General features: G+C 39.1%; 1 protein-coding gene across 2 annotated transcripts in view; it reads left to right on the top strand.

Annotated features, from left to right (window-relative positions):
- The window catches only part of DCLK1 (doublecortin-like kinase 1), a 64,135-nt gene that overhangs the window by 8,921 nt on the left and 33,558 nt on the right, over positions 1-21,656 (top strand). For both annotated transcript variants that reach the window (XM_010282777.1, XM_010282778.1), the window contains exons 3-6: positions 10,031-10,115; positions 11,476-11,584; positions 16,500-16,557; positions 17,341-17,460. In XM_010282777.1, coding sequence (XP_010281079.1) covers positions 10,031-10,115; positions 11,476-11,584; positions 16,500-16,557; positions 17,341-17,460 — 372 coding nt within the window. The remainder of the gene's footprint in view (positions 1-10,030; positions 10,116-11,475; positions 11,585-16,499; positions 16,558-17,340; positions 17,461-21,656) is intronic.

A 21,656-nucleotide genomic window follows, 5' to 3' on the forward strand; every position in this document is an offset into this window, starting at 1 on the left:
CAGCAATAGGAACAGTCCTTCCCCATAGCCTGATGCTAAGGCTATCCTGTTCTACTGAAAAAGTTTGCAGCTGTGAAGTTACTTGCATTTTGTCTGTTACGAGAGAATGTCTTTGTAAAATGTATTACTTAATCCCAAGAAATGCATATTATGTAAAGGTGCATTGGGATCAGTTTTGAAAAATTCAGACAACTCCATCAGAATGAACAAAATACTTACTGACCTTTTGAAAATTGTTTTTTCCTGTAAGGAAAATAAATTCCAGGAATTTTATTTTTCCTCTCCTCTCCCATATAAGCTGCTGCTGCTTAAAGCAGTTTATTAAGAATGTTTGTTCTACACAGGGAGCTCAGATTGCCAGCAAACCTGAATCCCACAGCTTTGCTTAGCTGTGGAAAAGAAAAATGGACCTTATATCAGTAATTGTTATCATAGCGAGTTTTCCATCAAGACTATTTCAAAGAATATGCTAGTCCATAACATTTAATCATTTCAACATATGACTTGTATTAAGGGGCTATTCAGGGGCAATATGTATCATTAATATTTCATTTCAGGAATGAAAGTCCCTCAGAGATTGAAAAGGTAGACTGTTTATAGACTTTGAGATCTCTTTTGTGTGGAATGTAATTCCCATTATACATGAGCAGAAATGAAAAGTTTCTTTTGAGCAAGACCAGAAGGTTTCAGTTTATGGGTGAAACTGAAATTGTGTTTCTTGATGCTGTAGTTCCGCTTGCAACAGCACAGGTTTTAGTTTGTCTCTAGATTTCATTGACTTCATTAAAAAACAAAATAGCTTAAGCAACTTTGTAGTGTTTGAACCTCTTATAGTTCTCTGTATGCTGCATTATTTGTGCCTACTCTAAGGTGATTCTGATGTAGCTAAAGAGTCTTGTATAGATTGTGAATGCTTTGCTTCCCTTTGAGCTTTATGAATACGTGTGATTATTTCCCTAATGCTTTCTGCAACTTTCCAGGCTTTTTTTAATCTCTCTTCTTCTTATTTTATGCAACAAACAGTTAACATGTGAAGCACAGAATGTGTATATTTAGATTTATACACACACACACATAGATGAATGGCTTTGCAACCCCTGCACAGTTATGTCACATTTGTGGCTTTAAACAAATATGTGGGGAAAATGTATTAATGGGAGGATGTTGATCTGTTGGGATTCACTATAGCTCTGTTAAAGTCAGTGGAGCTGCACCAACCTGCACTTGCTGAGCAGCTCCCCTGAGGAAATCTGTACAATTTTAAGAGACCTCATGTACAAACAAGGGCTAAGTTCTGCTCTGTTTTAAGTTAGTGGCAAAACCACGATTGACTTCAAGGTGGGAAGGATAGGAACTTAATGCACAAATATATATACACAGGCAAAACATTGATCATAAATTTGAAATGGTATCATTTTGACATGTTCAGACTCATGTCTCCTCTTGAACTGCACTGTTCTGCAGTGTATTAAGTCATGCAATATTAGAAGTTCTGTTGCTGAAATGAGTAAAATCCTTAACATTCATTACCCAATGTGAAAATCACTTTTCAATTTGTAAAATAATTCAGCGACAGCACATTATATTTAGGTTTTTTCTCTTTAAATCATTTTCACAGGGCATATATGGCTGTAAAATGAACATTCTGGGGCATTAATATAGTGGATATAAATGTGTATTACAGGAAAGGATACATAATATTAAACAGCCTCGAAGAACACCTGGATTGAGATTAAAATAAATAATAGTGTTTGCTTTTACAGTTTCATACTTCACACTGTGATGTAAACTTTATACAGTGCAGTATGTTACAAAAAGTGTCCTCCAACTCTAAATGTTAAATTAGTAATTTACAGTGATACAGAAAAGAACCTCTGATCGACCCAAGTTTACCGTTCTGTCAAAAGTAGTAGAGAAATGAACAAACAGAAAATCTTTATAGTGCTAAATTATCTCGTCACTTAATGAATACTTAGATTAACGTTGTCTGTGCTTTTTCTTGTATCCAATTAATGGTATACAACCGAATACAAGAATGTTCTTTATTTAAACTTCACTTTCAGTTTATCTATAAGTGATGGGATGAGAACTCGTAACTATGAGCGGTCAATAGGAAAACAACCTCATGTCCCGCAGCCAGCAGTAGCTGTGCGCGCAGCGCAAAGTTAAGCGAGTGCTTGTTGCACTCTTTGGAAACGGGTGTGCTGCGCCCCGGGAAAGCCCCTCCGCTCCGCAAGCAGCGCGTGCCGAGCCGAGCAGAGGCTCATTCCGAGCCGAGCTGGCTGTCGTAACACCTTCTGGCTGGCTCAGTTTGCCTCTTTCCCCTCGTACCTGACCGTTCAGACTGGCTGAGCTCCTTACCTCCCCGCGGAAGGCAGTGGGTATGTAGATACATGTGTTGTGTACGCACACCTTCGTGAAGAGTTAAAAGCACACGCAGTGCATGCGTACACATTCGTATGCATTTTAGTGTCTGTATTTGCGCATGTCGATTATATTCAAATTTCCTTAAATTAACCCTCAGCACTGAAGTATGAAAAAAGCTGCACTGTGTTCGGCGTGTACTCGTTGTCTGATGTTATATGAGGTGATTAGTTTGGGGTTTGCCCTGCAGTACAGTGTTTTGGAATTTGGACTCTAGTGAAAGAGGAGCTAACGATGTTTGTGCTAAGGCCTCTTCATTTTGTTAGTTGCACTATGATATTGTAAATATTGGCACATTTACAACATAAGTTTAAGATTTTACAAAGTTATGCATACAATTATTTTTTTTAAAGAAAAGTGCTTGGGTATTTGCTTTTTAAAATATACCTTTTTTGTATCTGTGTGATGCAGGAAACCAAAAAGAAAGCTGTTGCTTTATCAACAAAAAATGTAAAACTTGCAAAAATAAATGCTGATGAATGTTTTATTTCATATGATCAGCTAAAGAAAATCACCTTCATTTTTGTGCCATTGTGTCATCATACTGTGTTGTACTTGTGTTTCATATTTGACCATGTCATCCTGGTTGCAATTTGTTGTTTCGCTAGATTTAACATTACTGTAGATTATTGTAAGCAATGTAATAAATATATTTAAAAAATACACCCTGTTCAGTGAATTTATTTTGGAAATGTAAATTAACAGGCTTTGAAAAAATACTTGCAGTTGGTATTGCTCGTTCATTTTGGATCAGCACTGTTCATCTAACAGTTCACTTAATATAAGCATGTGGGATTCATGCATCCTAGTGGGTTCCTTCAAACAGCAGAAATAGCAGATGCATTCAGTGCCTTTTAAATAATAAACTCTGGGCTCTGGTGTGTAGATGTGAAAGATCCTTCAAGGAAGAATTTGGTTTCTAATGGGTCTTTTGGAGACAGTAAATATACCTGCTTTGAATTGCTTATGGGGGGTAAGTTTGTGTGCACATGACGGGGTAGATTTGAAGTATGAAGTGGGAAATTAGCAGACTATCCAAAGCAAGGTACCGGCTCCCTGCTGACAACTCAGCTACAGCAGACTCCTCTTAAGACAAGTATTAGGGAAACATGCCTGTAAAAAGCTGAGTACTGAAATGTACCCACGGTGTTTTAAAATAAGTACCTTGTTCTCTTGATATAACTTTCCACTCTTTAAAATACGTATCTATACCTAGTTTTACTTTTTGTTTGGTGCGGGAAGAGAGACATTGCAAATTCTGACACGTCATCTGCCAGTCTGATGCTTCAGCTGATGTCCAGACACTCTCCTAGAGGCATCTGTGGGCCCGGTAAAAATTTTAGTTTTGAAACCCTCTTGGTTTCTGGTAAAGTGGTCTGCCTAAAAAAGGTGCGCAGACATAGGAAAAAAACAGTACTATAGAAATGAGGAAAAGTACAAACAAAATAACTGAGGTTTCTGTCTCTACCAAGTCACAGTTAAGAATACCAGGAGAATTTTTAAAATACAGCTCAAAGAGTTTAAAAATAAAAGTGGTGATTGTGCTGTGCCCTTAATGAGGTGGAAGAAATAAGAACATCCTTTGATGAACTTTCAATTTTTATTCTGTAGTTGAGTGGAAAATTTCACCTGTGTATAACTTTAGAAAAGGAAAAAGGAAACCTTCACACTGCATCATTGCACATGTAACTTTTTATGTTAACTGCAGTATGGATACAGTAATGACAGGTCAACTTCCGATACCGTGAATCTGATACTTTCTTTTTTTTAGATCATCAATCTTTTCTGGAGGATGCCAAAGGTTGAGTGAGCCTACGGTCTGAATTATGGCTCAGCTTTGGAAGCAGCTGTTAGGAGCTAGCGGAGGTTAGATTTAAGTTTACTGTTAAATACCATATAGGAAACTATGCTGGCCTTTCAGAATTGCCTTGTTACACAAATCAGATGAGTGTATAAGCAGTCAATGCTGCAGCTTAATAAGAGGATCCTAACGAAACAAGTGCTTCAGCTTGAAAATTTAACTTCAGTCTGTCAGCTGCATTTCCTTGCAAACTCTCCCATTTGTCCCTCTATCCCTCAAAGAAGAAAACCAACACAAGTTCCTGAATGACACATGCCGGACTATTGCTTGTGTTGATTGAATTTACCTCTTCTCCTGGCTGTGTAAATCCTGAATTGCATAAATGAACAAAAAAATATCATTTCCCTATGTAGGGCCTCTCTTAAGTGAAGTGTCTAACAAGACAGGGCAGGATGTAGAACTGTGGAGAAGTAGCAGGTTTGCATACGTTTTTTTATTGTTCCTTTCCAGATGAAGCAGTTTATGAATAAATTTGGTTCTTATGTGTCAGTTTAGTGCAGTGTCCAAATTTGAACAGAAACAATTGCATCATTTCTCTTTCTGTACATTGAATTCCATTGGCTTCCATTCTTTTGGCATGAAGATTGTAGAATTGATGTTTCTCCACAAGTCATTTTTTGCCAGCTCTGTACTGTTTACATGAAAACTTTTTTCTCGTTTCAGCTGGCTGATCCAAAAATTGTAAGCAAGCGATTAAACAAAGGAAAATCAAAAACATTTTTCACTCTACAGAATTGCGAGAGCGAGTGTCAGTGTAACCCTTCGCTTCTCTCTAAAGTGAATAATAAAAAGCTGAGTTAGTCTTCTAAAAGGTCCATAAAAATATATTATTTTATTGTTTTAAACCAGCTGTCCTCTGCTTTACCTTTTGTTCTCTGGAGGTGGACCATTTTGTTGTATTGACTCACTTATTTCTTGCCTAACTTTGTTACATATTACAGGAATTTGTTGAACCCTTCAACGTCCTTCAAAGCTAATACTGCACTAGACTGTTGTCTTTATTTTGCTGTTAACCTTGTTGATCTTTAGGCTAAGGAATTGGCTATGACGGCTACCTTGCAAAGGTTAGTCACAACCAGACTGAACACTAGTATGGGCTCCAAAAGAGGTGAGCGTGGTTGCTTAACAGTTTAGTTTTGGTTTTAATCCGATCGATCTTTGCCGACTTGAACTTTATCATACACATATTACTGACCCACACAGCTTTTTCTCTGTGTTTTTTTAAATTCTGTAGAGTTCTTCAGAATAGGGAATATCTTAGGAGGCATTATTTAAAGACATTAATAATTCCCTTATCCTGAGCCTCCTTTCTGAATTTACAGTTTGTTTACTAATTTTCATCTTCACTTTATTAAGCCTATTTCTAAACGAGCAGAAATCTGCATGAGATCCAAACTTAGTGTTACACCTGTGTGCATTTCTGTTACTCACATTTCATCCAGATGCTTCCTTCATCCTAGGAAAATACAAAGGAATCTATTGTTGAGAGACTTTGTAGACTCCATATGCGCTAATAAAGGTTTTGAGGGGTTTGGAAAATATGCAGCGTTTGGGGTTTAAGATTCAGGAATCTGAATTGCATTAACAAACTTCCTAGTCATACTTGTTTAAGTTTCTTTTCATAGCTGCTGATACTGGTAGTCCATAGGAATAATTCCTGCGGTTTAGTTGGAGGGAGATTTTAAGATTAATTTAGGACAAAGGTGAGTATGGGGAGAGAGAAATTACAGTAATATTTATTTTACTGCCTTTTTTTTCATGGATTTAGCACATTTTCCACTGAGATAGATACAAACTATTTACAAAACAGTTGCTAAATAAATCTCCCAGTGAGACATGGGTGAAACTCTATAGTGCTAATGTTTCCATTCACATCAGTGAGGTGTGTGGTGTGCTGGCCATCTGTTACATAAACCTGAATAGGATCTGAAATCCTTACACCAAAGACCTGATTTTTTTATGCCGTTGCTTTTATGGAGGTGTGCCATAAAAACAGCCATGTGCTGGCAACCTGTGCAACTGGGCCCCTTTAAATCTGTGTAAAAGTGATGACATTTCAAGCACCTCAGCATCTCTTAAAATTAAAACAGATAATTGCATTAAGGTCTGTGTGTTGAAGAGATTATACTCTTGCTTAGAGTTTGTTTTTCCCCCCTCCCCATCTGCAATATCCCTGATGGGGTCCACAGCTGTGAGAGTAACCGTGTGCGCGACTGACTGCCTCACGATTGGCAAGCCAACTGGAAGGAACACCGAGACCCACAAGGATTGCTGGACCCGGAGGGCTTTTAGCTTGTGAGAACAACGAGCTAATTAAAGTCTAAATAAACGGAATGTCCTTCTAGCTGAAGCAAAGATAAATAAAGAAATGCCTGTGTGTTGTTCCAGAGGACTGAATAAAGACGAAAATATTTGTGTCATGTTTACCTAGTAACGTCTCTTTAATTGTGACGGGGGTCCATCAGCTGACTTGGTGCATATATGCAAATGTACAGTTCCTGATTTCTTTTTAACCTGTTGTTTTAACAACAGGAGGGCTTCAGCAAAGGTAATAAAAAGTATGTGTTTTCTTAATTTTTTTCAATTCGATTAAAAATTTTAAAGTTTAAAGTTTCAAAAATCTCAGTATGTATTTTTAGCAAATGTCGTCTTAGCTACTGTTTCCTTGTCGCTGGTGAGCTCTGCTTCTGCTCACACACTGGTGCCTTGCACACAGGTCTCGCTGAAGGGGCTGTATGCTTTGTTTGCAGACAGTATATGCTACTAATGCATCACTTTTGTTCTTCTTCAGTTGTGAATATCATCTCAGCCTTCCCATCCTTACGTAGTGTCAACAAGAAAAGAAATAGGGGCACTTAAAAAATTGATCTCCTATTGATGTTTTATGTACTTCAAATTTTCTGTGGGCAACTTTTTTTTCAGTTTGTTTAACTGAACCTAACTCAATACATATGTAGGGAGCTATACCTAAGACAGATATTTAGGAGTGAATGTAATTTCAGACTATTTTTATTTAAAGAGAAGTACTTGCTGAAGCGCTTTGCTGAAACAGGCCCTTGAAAGAGTCTAATTTTTGAAGGACTGAGCAGTCACAGTTCTCAGCTAAACCTCCTCTTGAGGATCCTGGAGAAATTAGGTTCCCAAATAGAAATCCGAGTCTCTCTAGGCACCCATTCTGAGAAGATGTGGCCACCGAGTTGGGTCTCAATTGTCACGTCTCCCATTCTCACAAATGAGAACAATGGGTGCGAGACTCCATCAAGAGACTGTCAGACTGCTAAAGAAAGCTGCAGCCGTGTGTAGTCAGCAGTCTTGACCTAACATCTGCTGAAAAGTGTTATCTCACTGTTTAAAATGCAAAAAACTGAACAAATTAGTTGTTTGATAAGCTATTGAAAATCTAGCACTAACCTTTTTGTGTTATACCCCTTAAATGTTGTAAAGATTCTTTCCTGATTGTATATGTAACAACTATTAAACTCATTTAAATTGTAATTCCTTTAAGAAAATACTGTGGAGTGGGAAAATAAGTAAGAAATTGGATGCCTGGTCGAGGGAAACAAACAGACACAGCAGAATGAGTGGAGAAAACATGTTTTTCTGCTTATTTTACGAGCAGGAGTGTAAAGGAAACAATTCTCTCATTACATGTGTATAAATATAGGCTTTGAGAGTGACTTCTCCAGCCATGAGAACTCCTAGCATTTTCCCGTTACCTTGATCCTCATCTGCTCATTTGTTCAAAAATGAACCAGAGGTAAGTTTTTACAGAGATGTCCTGCAGAGTTTAGCACATACATAAACACATCCTAATCATGAAACAAGGGCAGCAATATCTTAGCAAGCTGCATAAGATCAGTCAGTACTCACTTCTGTTGTCAAGAGGCAGCAGAAGTAGTCCAGAAACTGATTAATGCAATTTTTAATTCTGGTCAAACCTCAGAAGAAATTCTTGGATACATGAAAAGAATGAGCTGGGGTTGATTAAAAGAAAAAAAGGGCAAAGAATCTCTTGGTAGATGTGATGTGCAAGCTCTCAGGATTATTTAGTGAAAAATAGGCCAAGTTCAGCCTTTGTCTAAATCATCTGACCTTAATCTACTGTGGGAGAAATTAAAAGTTAGTCTGTTCAAATGAACTCAGCATACTGGCCAGCTTTTAACTCTGCTGACTGCCTTCTCCCTGGCTCTGTACTCTGCAAAAATCCCAACTGCTGCATGGTTACTTATGCTTGCTCCAGTCATCGGCTGAGCTCTGCAGTGGCAGAGGAGGGAGATCATTCCAAAGCAGCTGTATTAAACCTGTAAAGTGGATGGGCACCCTGGCTGTGAGCATCTACGTACTTTGCAAACACAGATAAGGAACTGATAGTGTTAGTTGCATGCAGTACAGCCTCAGTTTATGTAATATGTAGATCGAAGGAGGTAATTAAATACTGCAGCACTTTGTAACTTTTCAGCATGGGAATTATGTGAACCTGAGGAAATTCTCAGTTTTGCTGTAAGTTTAAAGGGCCACTGTTACATTTGTAGCTTCTTCTGGTTTCCTCTGAAGATGGGAGAATCCTGAAGATGTGTTTGTATAATCGTTATGCAGCACAGGATAAAAATTTTGGGTGAAATCCAGTCCATCTCACATGTCTGTGTAGTTTCATCCATCTAGGTACGTGATGAAGCAGTCTTCCTAAAGTACATGCCTAGAGTCCATACGTAACTGATGGACATCAATAGATGCTTCGGAAGTCTTCCCTAGCAAGATCCTGCCTGCTGTACTTCTGGCATCCAGGCTGGGTGGCTACGAGTCTCTTTCTGGAGACTATAGAGATGCCATCCTCCCCCCCATTAACTGTATAGCCAAACGTAGACATTTGCGGTACAGGTGCTTAAAACCAAGTACAGGCTCATGCCTCAAGTGAGCTGTACTCAATCAAAGAGGAAATAGCCTCAAATTACGCCAGGGGAGGTTTAGATCAGATATTAGGAAAAATGTCTTTACTGAGACAGTGGTCAAGCATTGTAACAGGCTGCCCAGGGAGGTGGTGGAGTCACCATCACTGAAGGTGTTCAAAAAACGAGTGGACGTGGCACTTCACTATGTGGCTTAGTGGGCATGGTGGTGTTGGGCTGATGGTTGGACTTGCTGATCTTAAAGGTCTTTTCCAACCTTAATGATTCTGTGACTGTGAAATGCTTTTCCAGAAAAGCAGATGTTATTCACCCTGACATTTTATTTTCTCCATACAATACCATAATGATTTCTCCCTTCTAGAACACAGCTGGGTAGGATTTCACCAGAGGGAGGTTTGCAAAAGTGAGGAATTCCACCCATAACAAAGCCAATTTCAGTACAAAGACATTTATACTTCCAGTGCCTGCGGGGTTAACGGTGTCGCTGAGAAAAGAGTCTCCTGCCTGCAGAGGGCACACAGCTCCTCAGTTTGCCCCCCCAAAATGTGTGTGGGATAGGGAGAAACAAATGGACCATAATGGACCGTACGTACATGTGCGTTGCTGCACATTGCTGCACGTGATGGATAAGGGATATTTCCATGGTACCAAAAGCGTAATTTCAGTGGAAAAAACGGACTTTTCCCAAGCATCCACAATATCCCGGCACCAAAGTAAATTGATACTTTACATGGGGAACACTGAAGCCCCTCCGGGCCGTGTTCCCAGCAGGAACGTGCTGCGGGTACTCGTGCTCTGTAAAAATCATCTGTTTTCATTTGTGTCTCTCCATTTCCAGAGCTCCCAACACAGTGGCTCCTCTACCTCATTAGCATCCACCAAAGTTTGCAGCTCTATGGATGAAAACGATGGACCTGCAGAAGGTAACATTTGAAGGCTGACATTTCAAAGCAGTCAGTGTAGGGATAACAGCAGCTGTGTAGGAAATGAGTCATTCTTCCTGCCGGAGAAGGTGGGAGCGTTGCGGGCTGGATGACTCTCCGTGAGGAGGCTTGTCAGTCTTAGCAAACCAGTTAGGTTCCTTCCGGATCAGATTTGATCTGGGCATCCTCATTCAAAGGTGTGTTTGCTGCAGGATTCTCTAGATATTAGTTCTGCAGGCGAGGCAGTGCTGACGGGATTATTTCACTGATTTTTTGTCTCGTCTGGCATGGTACTAAAGAACACTCTGCAGGCCTGGGTCTTTACTCAGAAATGATTAGTCTCACCCTGTACTAAGGTGTTGAGCAAGTTGGCTGAAGGATAGTGCCTGCTCCGGTACCGCCGGTTCACACACACATACACGTAAGTGGGTGTATGCTCGTGTCTGACAGCAACTCCTCACGCTGCCTGTGAACTCAGGCAAACCCCAGCCTCCTTGTGCCATAACATTCACTTTTAATACTGAACTGGAACAAAGGACAGGTAAAGATACAGTTAAAAGCGCTGTCTTAAAGAGTGTAAATTCAAGTCACATTTTTGAGAGGCATTTTTTTTACGTTACGATATTTATATAGTAGTTTGTATCAGCTGCAGTTTGCAGTCAGCTTTTAGAGGCATGTTAGGTATTTGTAACACGTTATTTCAAATACATTTAAAAATAATGGTACATGAATGAGCACTAAAACACATGAAACTACAAACTTTTCTTATGCTTAGACACTGTGTAATGCAATTTTACCTAAACATCTGGTGCCCAGGTTGCATGTGAGGTAGTATTATTGAGAACATTTGTTTAAAAACTAAATATTTAATATTGGGGGAGGGGGAGAACTAGCACTTAGCACATGAGGAGTTTTATGGATGTCTCAGTTTACAGGATGTAATAAAATAAGTGCTTGAGTGTTGGACTTCTTTGGTACATATATTTAATCATGCTGTGTCAAGGAGTTCCAACCCTTTTTGGAGGTTGGTCTGCGCTTGTGCAGATCACAGAGGCCTTTTCATAATTAAAAAAATACAATTTTGGTTTTGTCCTGGGAGCATATTGCAATGGGAATGGTAAAGTATGTAACACTCGAATGGTGGTATGTTTAAGCCCCAGAAGTCTTATTTTTCATTATTGTATCTGTGTGAAACCTGTTGAGTATATACAATGTCAGCAGCATGGTTTCATTGTACAGTAAGTGAGATACTGACTCTGAATGGTTTCCAGGCTCCTAAACCATAGACTTAAAATGCATGTTATGTGCAACATCTGTGTTTCCTTCACTAACAATAAAAATGTACTAATGATTCTTTCAGAAGTGTTGGAGGAAGGTTTCCAGGTTCCAGCATCGATAGCAGAGCGATATAAAGTTGGAAGGACTATAGGAGATGGAAATTTTGCTATTGTGAAGGAGTGTATAGAAAGGTGAGGAGGATAATATGCTTATTACTGTAAAAATAATCATTAATGTCATGCTTATTCTAGATCGTGTCTTTATTTGTAGAATATAGGACACGTAATAAGGTAATGTCTCAATGCCAGATGGAAAAACTAGACTAATGCCCTCTCATATGAAAAAAAGAGTGAGTCCAAAGGACAATCTATAAATTTAATTCTTTGTGGGTTTTATATGGGTTTTTTCTGCTGCACTCTTCATGATTTTGCCGGTTCTTTGTGTTAAATCTTTCTTGTTGCACTGAAATAACATCTTTCCTTGCGGTATATTCTTGCAACTCTCCCTTTAGATTAGACCAATGAAACATTTCACATGTAGGACCATTCTGTAAAGATGTCAGTTTTGTGTGTGCAGTGTAGTGGTGGTGGTCAGCACAAAAAGCTGACTTCGGATCCATCTATTCTGCCATCTGACACTGAGGAAGAACCTCTTCCATGTTTATCTTTAATTAAATGGGCATCTATCTCCTGTTTGCCTGCTTTGTGCCATTATATGAGCTCCATCCAACTTCAGGAGCCTGCACTTCAGACATCAAAACCTAACTTCTTCAGTGCCCTTTACTGTTACAAGGTGAGAACAGTCACACTTAAAGACTGATCTGAGACATCCACTCGAGGTTAGAGAAGTCACAAGTCACCTCAAACGTCCGTGTTGCTGAAAGTGTCCAGGTTAACTAGCTCAGGTGCTGGTTTCTAAATCTGGTCAAGCAGGTCATGAACCAGGTTTGAGCCGGCTCTACCCAATGTTAAGAGTGTGAAAAATGGGGAACAAAGACAGAAATGCTCTGAGCAGAACTGTGAGTGCCTTTTGGTGGTATTATTAAAAATAGGAGAATATGGGATAAAGAAGACAGAAGGTACCTGTATGTGAAATGATTGTAAGATTGCTCATGTTAGATAGTAGCATCTTGGAGAAGGCAAAAAACTGCCATGATAGAGATGTTCAAAAGAACGAACAACAGAGATGTCAAGGTCTGATAACGAAATTCCACAAGTGAAGTTTACATCTCCTGTTACCATGTCCTAGAGAGGGGACTTTTACAGAAGACTGTAATCTCACTTTTGGGCTTAAAGAAAGAACTTTTGCTCTTTAGCCTGTAAGAATGTGATAATTAACCCTACAGAGTAAGTCAAGATTAGATCTCGTGGCAGATGATGATAAATTAACTTGGCTGGTTTTAAACTAGTCTCTTTGGAAAAAGACAGGTCCCACTTTGCATCTGAAAGAGTCTGGCAAGTTGGAGACCATGGAGACAGCTGTTGGGGAAAGGGGGAAGAGTGGATTTTCTATCAGCTGACAGTGTGCTTATGTGACTTGGCCAAAGCTCTTGTGAGGCCTTTAGAGCTCTGTCAGAGTGAGTTCATGGCGGAGCTGGTCATGTGGAGGGCAACGGCTGTTCAGATCAAACCCCAAGGTCCGAACACTAAACTGGGGAATATGGAAATCTAAAGGAACCAAAGCAAAACACTATGAAAACAAGAAAGCACTGTAAAACCCTATGGAGGGGGCATGACTGATGAAAAAGATAGGTGAAAACATATAACTAAGAAAAGAGAAAAAGACAAGCTAAAAGTAAAGTGAGTAGTGACTGAAAGAAACTGATTACAAGGCAAAATAAAAAAGGTTGAGGTTTTGGTACACTGTCATTCAACTGAAAATTCTAGTTGTGCTGAGAGACGGTTCAAATGTGCTAGTGTGCATTTTACAATTCTTCCTCAAGCTGAGAGAAGAGACATGAACAAAATTAAATATAGGTCCCACCACACCTAAAAATAATGCTGATTACAATATCCTTGAGAGCTTAAATGAGAACTGTTTCCTGTCCTCTTGTCTATCCTCCTGGTCCCAGAAGTATCCAATAACACGATGTATCTAGTGAATATGCGCTCAAATGGCATGATTACTCAGGTATTCCCGGATACATACTCTTATGATCTCTGAGCCATACCATTCCATAGTTCCCATATATATCAGAGAGTTACTACTTTGATAGAGCTTGAAAATTAAAGTAGAATTGTTTCTGTTGGTTTCTACTTCTAAAGCAGTATACCCTTGCCATTACAAGTGTGGAAGGAGAAATTAAAGGCTCAAAGGGTAAATTAAAGCCAGTACATGTAGAACCCCTTCAAAAACATTCTTCACAGTCTTTCTAAGCAGAAAACACCTCACTTCAAAGTCTGATATGTCCATCATTTGCAGAGCCAGAATTGATGGGGTGATACTTGGGACAGAGGACTTTTCCACTTTCGTCTGATGTACAATTCCTGTGTGCATTAGACTTCAAAGAAATAGTGCCATGAGGTGTTAAGCAAGTAGGAATGGGTCTTGTTACACATCTTCACTGATCACATGGATACTTCTTCATAGCTGTGGAGACCAGCCCATGTGCATTGGTTAGCCACTCTGACGCTTGAAATGCATTCACAGGCATTTTCCTCTGGCAACGAACAGTCCAAATAAATAGAAACCAAAACCGTCTTCAAAATTTGCATGTGGGGACTTCTAAATCCCATTCTGTGCATCTGTGAACGCACAGGCACACACACACAAATACATTTAATGCACACACAAAAATAATGAAGACGATAGATTTTTGTCTCCAGTGCAGTGGAAATCACGTGAACTTTGCAAAAAGTTCAGACAGCCAGGGAGCGTGGCATGGAGCCCTGTGGTGGACTAGAGGTCTAACTCCATGCCCTGCATTAGCGCTGTGGGTCCAGACTTTTATCCAGCCATAACGTGTTTCCTACTTCGTGTGGCACCTTTTTATTGTTTGAGTTGAGTGAGAGGTGACATGCCCATTTCACTGCGAGTTTCTGGCACGGCTGTGCGTATTTTTTGGCGGGTGTGTAAGTTGCAGTGCTGCTGACAGCCTGTGGTTCTGCAGCTTTTTAGGGGAAAGGATTTGCATTATCTTAGCTTTAATTTTCTTTTTACCAAAACAAAGAGCAGTCAGAGTTGTCATCTGCTTGTTACATATCTGCTCCATCGTATGCGCAATTTGTCCTGTGGTGTTTTTATATGGGTTCATTTTTAACTTTCAGATACTTCCAGATTCTGACATTTCCTCACTAGCTCAGATTTCCCAGTGTTTTGGAGTACATGGAGTCTCCCATGGCCAACAAAAACCATCAATTTCCTTTCTCATGACAGAAGGGAAGCATTCCTAGGGCAACCAAGCAGCTTGAAAGAGACTCCTACTGAAGGAGGGCATATTTTGTCTGAGTTTGAACCCCAGATATCTTAATTTCTAATATTCCTTCCCCTACCTCCTCCTTCCGTTCCCCAGAAATAGTGTCCATTACTCTGCTTGTTCCCTCACTGAGCTGGGACTGTAGCCGTCAAACAGCAGCACCTGGAAGGGGCACCCCACGTGGAGTGTGGCCCATTTCTGGGGGCTGTAGCATTAAACCCCTTTGTGGGGGAGTACAGATATGAGAAATATTTAGTTTTTCTTTGCTTAAGCCTTGAACAGCCACGCTGTACTTTTTTCCCAAGTCATAAATGTCATCATCCAGTGTGATTTCTTTGCACAGTCTTTTAATTGATACCTTAATGCAGACTTTCTTTGCTCCTTGCTGATCTAGGAACTCAAACAGAATTAATATTTTGGTGGGTTTTTTTCTTTTTATTGAAGTGCTCATTTTCCCTTAAATGAATACCTAGTGGTTCATCACTGCCCGAGGAGGTCTCCATGCTTAAATATGGCAATGAAAATGCACGGTCATTTTCCTAATGCAGTGCTTTCAGTTTATGATTCACTTGGGGTCCTACTCGACAGAGTATGCAGGTCCTACTTGACAGACTGTGCACACTTTTAGGCATGTCCATTTCTCTATTTAACTTATTATATATCAATTTAATATCTATTTCAATATTTTTTGCTAAATGAAGAATGAAAAAAAATCACCCCATATGCTTGAGAGGTTTTTTTTATTATTTTTTAACTAAACATATGCCTAAGGGCAATGTATTACACTTTTGTAAATGCTTTATATTTTTATTATAAAACATTTCAGTAAGAGCTTTTTCTTATATTATCCATTCTCCATTTAACCTTATAGTGAAAATAGAGCCTGTGAACAGAGCTTCTTGGTATCATCCTTTCAGCCAACTTACAGTTTTGTAACTTGGTTAAGAAATAGAAGTGAATATAGTGAATTTGTCTACAAACTTAATTTCCTATGTTAGCATTCTACATATTAAATATCTATGTATATGGTAGTGATAAATATTATATGGTTTCCAAAAAAAAAACCACCTAAAAGGAAATGTGTTCTCATCCTCCACTAAATCTGTATAATTTCTTACTGTCTCAAGAACCTTTCATATTTGGTCCCATAAACATCATATTTAACTCTGTTAGGTATCATATACATACTGAATACATAAAACATTATTCCAAAGACTGACTTTTTATCTTAGCAGTTGCAAGTGCTAAGATAAAACAAATGACTCTTCATTTTAAGTAAGAAAATAAATGTATTTTCCATGGCTTATATTTTATTGTTTAATAGAAGACAAAACTTCTTGGTTTTGAGATTTGGATCTTTAAATACTATATAATATTTTTACATAAAACTGCAGAAGAAATAACAAATACTGCATGAATGAAAAAAATCAAGTGATTTTGTTTCAAAAACATTGAAATATCTTCCTTTTTTTATAAAATGCTTAATGATTTTTTTCTCAGACACACATATTTGATAAATGTGGCACAAGCTCACAATTCCAGACAGATGCAAGCTTCATTTCTTGACAAAACAAATTCTTGAATAGAATTCTTGCCCAGACCTACTGTGCTCAAATGACAAATATAAACTCAACTGAGAAAAATATTCAATGTGATTGAACATACTTTTTTTTTCTTTTCTCTTTCCTCAGATCAACTGGTAGAGAATATGCACTGAAAATAATCAAAAAAAGTAAATGTAGAGGAAAAGTAAGTACAAAAAATTGAATGAGACCAAAAGATACATATTTTCTTTTCAAGAAACATTTTGTGAGAGATCACTTTGGGAAGCTGTTGGTATTTGTCTTCCTCCTGGCAAGTGTTAGAGTATTTTTGGTTTAAGCCTTTGCCTGCCCTTGGAAGGGGCACTTTATATCACTATAAAGGGCTGAAATGTGCCTTTCTAGATGCGTGTGTTGATTCTCCAGTTGGTCGGTTGTGTGTGGGTACGCTCACTCCCCTTGCTCTTTACCCCTGTAATTATGTCCTCTGGCTTTCATAATCCCAGATGCTATAGAAAAAAGAAAAATGGTACTAATAATTATAAAAACACTGGCCGCCATGTCAAAACGATATGCAAGGTTAATCAAATTGTTGTCAGTTTTATAGCAAGTGTACTTCTGTTAGCTTTTGAAATCTGTCACAATAGGTTCTCTGAGAAGATGCTATCATATTTTTAGGTGGAAAGATTCTGCACTGGAGAAAAGATTTTAGAAGATTCCAAGTTTAACATTTCTCTGCATGAGAAACGTGTCTTTCCTCCACTTCTTTTTCTATGATGTTCTACACTCTTTTCTTCTTTCAGTTATCACACTGATGTTGTTTCTAAATGTGTTCCTTCCGCATTGCTGGAGGCAACATCTGTTATCCTTTTCAAAAAACACAAGAAGGATCCATGCAGGTCCCAATTCTTTCTGCATTTTCCACTGTACAGTGGAGGTGAAAGTTTTTCCCACTAACCCATAGTCATTAAAGATTTCTTTTGTGTGTCAGGAACACATGATCCAGAACGAGGTATCTATTTTAAGACGAGTCAAGCATCCCAATATTGTACTTCTGATTGAGGAGATGGACATGCCAACTGAGTTGTACCTTGTCATGGAACTTGTAAAGGTGAGTATTTCAGAGACAAGCTGCTTATTAAGAATTGTTTCAATCATATTGAGAAATTTCATTGGTACTAAACTTACTAAAAATCATGGAATCACAGGATAATTTAGAACGGAAGAGATCTCTGAAGGCAGTCTTGTCCAGCACCCTACTGAAAGGTGTGTAACTCACTGTCAGATTTTTTTTTATAGCTTTCAAATATTTCAAATATTTGTGTAACTTTCTGTAAGCCACATTCATAAGTGCTCTGTGGACAGTACTTTGGAGATTCGCCCAAAAGAAGTCTCTCTAAAAAGTTTTATCTCAAAGAAATGCATCTGCCTTGAGGCGAATTTAAAATAAATCCAGTCTGAATAGCGGTAAATACCAGCCTTCAAAATCCAATATTCTTTGATAAAATAGTTTAATTAAATTTTATTAGTTTATATTAAATGTAAACTATTGCCTGTTGTTTTCTCTTGATTTATATTAACACATTGTCAGGCTTGCCTCCTTGATAATAAGTTTAAACTGGAGGGAAGGGGGAAGTGCAAGAGAAACACCTGCTATTTAAAGCATGGTTCTATTCTGAAAAGTAAGTTTGTGAATGCAGTATTTTATATTTGGGACCCTATTCATTTCTTCATAGTAACTTCCAGACTACATGCATTTATTTCATGCGCTGCTGGAATTACATATTCAAACTGGATTATGATACTCAGACCAGGTCATCTCTTGCCCCCGTACTGTCAACAGTGCAGTGCAAGAAGTATGAATTTAGCTCTTGGATCCGGTACTCAGACACAAGTATGTCACTGGGCATAAAAGGTGGTAAAAATACATTTGATTAAATTGTACAAATTGGGACAGAAAACCACTGAGGACATCTGGTCCTCCATACTTACTTTAACAGAATACACCTGTTTTTCACATTCACTAATGGGATTAACAATTCTCCTTCCTTCCTCAACTGTTCTGTGGGAAGGAGAACTTTCCAGCAGCCATCTCCAGTTCTGTATCTTGATCAGCATGTTCTTCTGGGGCAGCCTATCATGCCTACACCTGGGAAATCCACAGTTTTAAGTGTTTAAGGACAAAGATTATAATAAAGCTGTGCAGCAGCAACATTTGTGTGCAAACCTGTTGTATGTGCATGCTCAACACCTGTGAGCAAATCAGACAGTCTGAATGCTGGCAGCCAGATCACTTCCACTTATCTTGAATTAGAAGTGTGGTCATCTTCGGTAGACATCCTCTGTATCTGTGGTCAGAAACAGGCACCACCAGAGGATGTGAGAGAAAGCAATTTTGTCAAGCAAGATTGTTACCTGCTTTGCTGTGGTTGTAGGTGGAGATTAGGGGATGCTCTTAGTGTAGGCACCTCATTGAGCTGTTAGATAGGGTGATCCCACGTCCAGGTGTTTCTTAAAGAACTTCTCAATCTCTGGGCTGGAATACAAGAGCAAGGAGAATGAAAAGTTTTTTGGTTTGCTCCATTATCCCCTGTGCTCTGTGACAGCAGCGGTGACACAAGCCAGGTTCCCAGTGCAGAGCCAGGAGGCTGTCAACAGTGGCCCGTGGATGGCCATGGATTTTTCCCTATCCTTGTGGCAGACTGGGACAGCCTTGTTATCCATGAGAAGCTCAGGCCATGCCCCACACCTTAGGAGATGGTAACATTGTCCTCAAATTTGAGTCTGCCCGATGCCTTACTTGGCTTGAGTGGTGCTGTGGAGCTTATGGCCCAACTAACCCCGCTGTCCACCACCTCCAAACTCTGAGGAAGCACACTGGGGCATGCTGGTGGCAAGGAGCTGCCAGGGTACACAGCATCCCCGTTTAGTCTCTGATGGAGAGGTTGAATACTAAGAAAAAAGCAAAATACTGGCACTCTTCCACACCACGAATCCCTCTGTGTAACCAGTCCCAGAAGAATTTCCCCACCTTCTTCACAGCCACAGCCCTCTCTCGCACTCAGGAGTGCAATGTGAAATAGCACAGCTTCAGATCAGATGCCATTAGCCATCTAACACTATTTTTATCATAATTACCACTCTTTTCTAGGATAAGTGAACTCACTCTGAGATCCATGTTACTGTAGGTTTTTCCTGGTGTCCATGAGAGCTTGTTCAAAGGTACCTCCATACTCTTGCACAGCGCAGTAATCCAATGTAGCCGCAGCTTCAGCCTGCATTGACAAATCCTTCATCTTGGCCCCATGAGGTGTGCTAAGAAGTAAAAGCTGTGCCTTGTCTAACGTGCCAAGACGTAAGCACATAGCTGGTTTTATGGGTGCAACCTGCTGTGCTATTCATGCTTGAAAAATGTTCAAACTGTAGTCTCCAGTGGATTTTTAACCAAAGTCCTACTCAGCTGAATAAGAGAGGAGGGGACCGAAAACTCTTACAAAATAAAAGATGTGTATAAAGAAAACCAGCCATTATATTAACTTTCTGGGAAAATCTGGGGTTTTGCAGTCTTTCTTCTTCACTTTTCAGGATTGCTGCATGTACCAAGATATTTATGCTTTTAGTTACGCTATAGAAGGGCTTTATAAAGATCTTTGTAGTTCAGATATCCTAAAGAGCACTATTATAATGTTATTTATTTTATGTGGACTAGTAGAAGAAATTTAGAAGAAATATGCTAATTCTGAGAAGCTTACTTTGTTTCTTTGAAACAAACATCTATTCCTTAGTATTTAATTGGTAAAAAAAAGCCTTGTTATACTCTTATGGGCACCGGGGAAGGTATTTCTGGAAAGACATTAATTGTTAATTCACCAATTGCTGACTGTTACCATTTCATAGCATGCACTGTTAGAATTGATTAACCATCTGTTAGCGACTGACTTTTGAAGACCTGACTTTAAATCAAACTCACAGACAGGAAAGAAATTCAAGGAGAAAAGGCTTGATAGTGCAGAGCACGGTTTCAGTTAATACCACCCTGCATTAATTGGCAGTAACATGTTTGACATAAGTGGCTGCTGCAAGTGCTGCCCTCACCTCATGGCAGATAGGCCATTCATTGCTTTGTAAAGTGTAAGAAAAAGCACTTCATAAATACAAATATAAACACATTGCAAGTGGTGCTTGTAAAAGGAAGCAAGGACCTGGTTTCTGGCACGTTGCCTTTTTACACAGCGAAACAAAATTGTTATTCAAACCTAACAGGGGTTTGGCCAATTTAACGAGCAAGATTTATTGCAGAGTTTCCTTTACTGCTCCAGGATATGATTTCACTTTTGTAGAAGAAAAGAGAGATTATATCATTTACATAACAAGGTAATAAATAAATAATTGGTTACTGTACTTCCAAGTATACTTCCTCAGTGCACAGATGATAAAAACTGTATTCAGATGTTACTGCTCCCATTTCACTCCAGAACAGGGGATTTAAGACTGAAATGTCATCCTGAATTCACCCCTTCTGCCTGAATAAATGATAGTGACCTGCTGTGTGAATTGGCTAAGCAGAACCTTGCAGGTTAAAGTGCTCTTCAGGGAAAGGGAAGTCTGAAAATAATTCTGCCTGATATAGCTGTCAGCTCTGTTAACTCTTTGCAGGACATCGTCTCTTTTAAGTGCAGAGAATCCCACAGACTAAATATATGCTCTCTTTTCTTACCAGGCTACCTGGTAAGAGACTTTATGAGTAAAGGAAGCTGCTTAACTGGAGAAAATGATGCTGCTTCAGATTGGCTTGACCATCTGTCAACGTGCTCTGCAGCCTCTGTATTATTCTGAGTTCGGGTTTCTGTTGCGCATGAATATTTGCTCTTCTGACTTTAGGCCAAAATTTTCCCTTCTCTTTTTAAGGTTCAACTTCTTTCCTTTTCACCCCTCACATCTCAGCCTGGACTGTTTTCTTTGTTTGGAGGCAGATCTTTTTCTGATGTTATTGACACTTCTCCTGAGCATCTGGAACGTATTTGATAAGACCAAAGATCTGTCTAATCCACTACCTCATGTTAAAAAGCAGCTGGTACAGGGGCTTCACAGGAAGGAGCTTAGGGAAGATAGATTATTTATCCCACGTATTTTGCCACATGCTGATACCTAATACGTAGGGATCAGTTGATGCCATGAAGTACACGGTATTGTACTTTTGCCAAATATTTGGCCTTTCTCTCTAATCCTTTATCTGGTTTAGTTTGGCCTTTTCTTCCTCCTTTTCCTTGACACTATGTATCTTGATGTATCTTGATCAGTCACCAG

This window comes from Phaethon lepturus, unplaced genomic scaffold, assembly GCF_000687285.1.
Source record: "Phaethon lepturus isolate BGI_N335 unplaced genomic scaffold, ASM68728v1 scaffold8902, whole genome shotgun sequence".
Taxonomy (NCBI): domain Eukaryota; kingdom Metazoa; phylum Chordata; class Aves; order Phaethontiformes; family Phaethontidae; genus Phaethon; species Phaethon lepturus.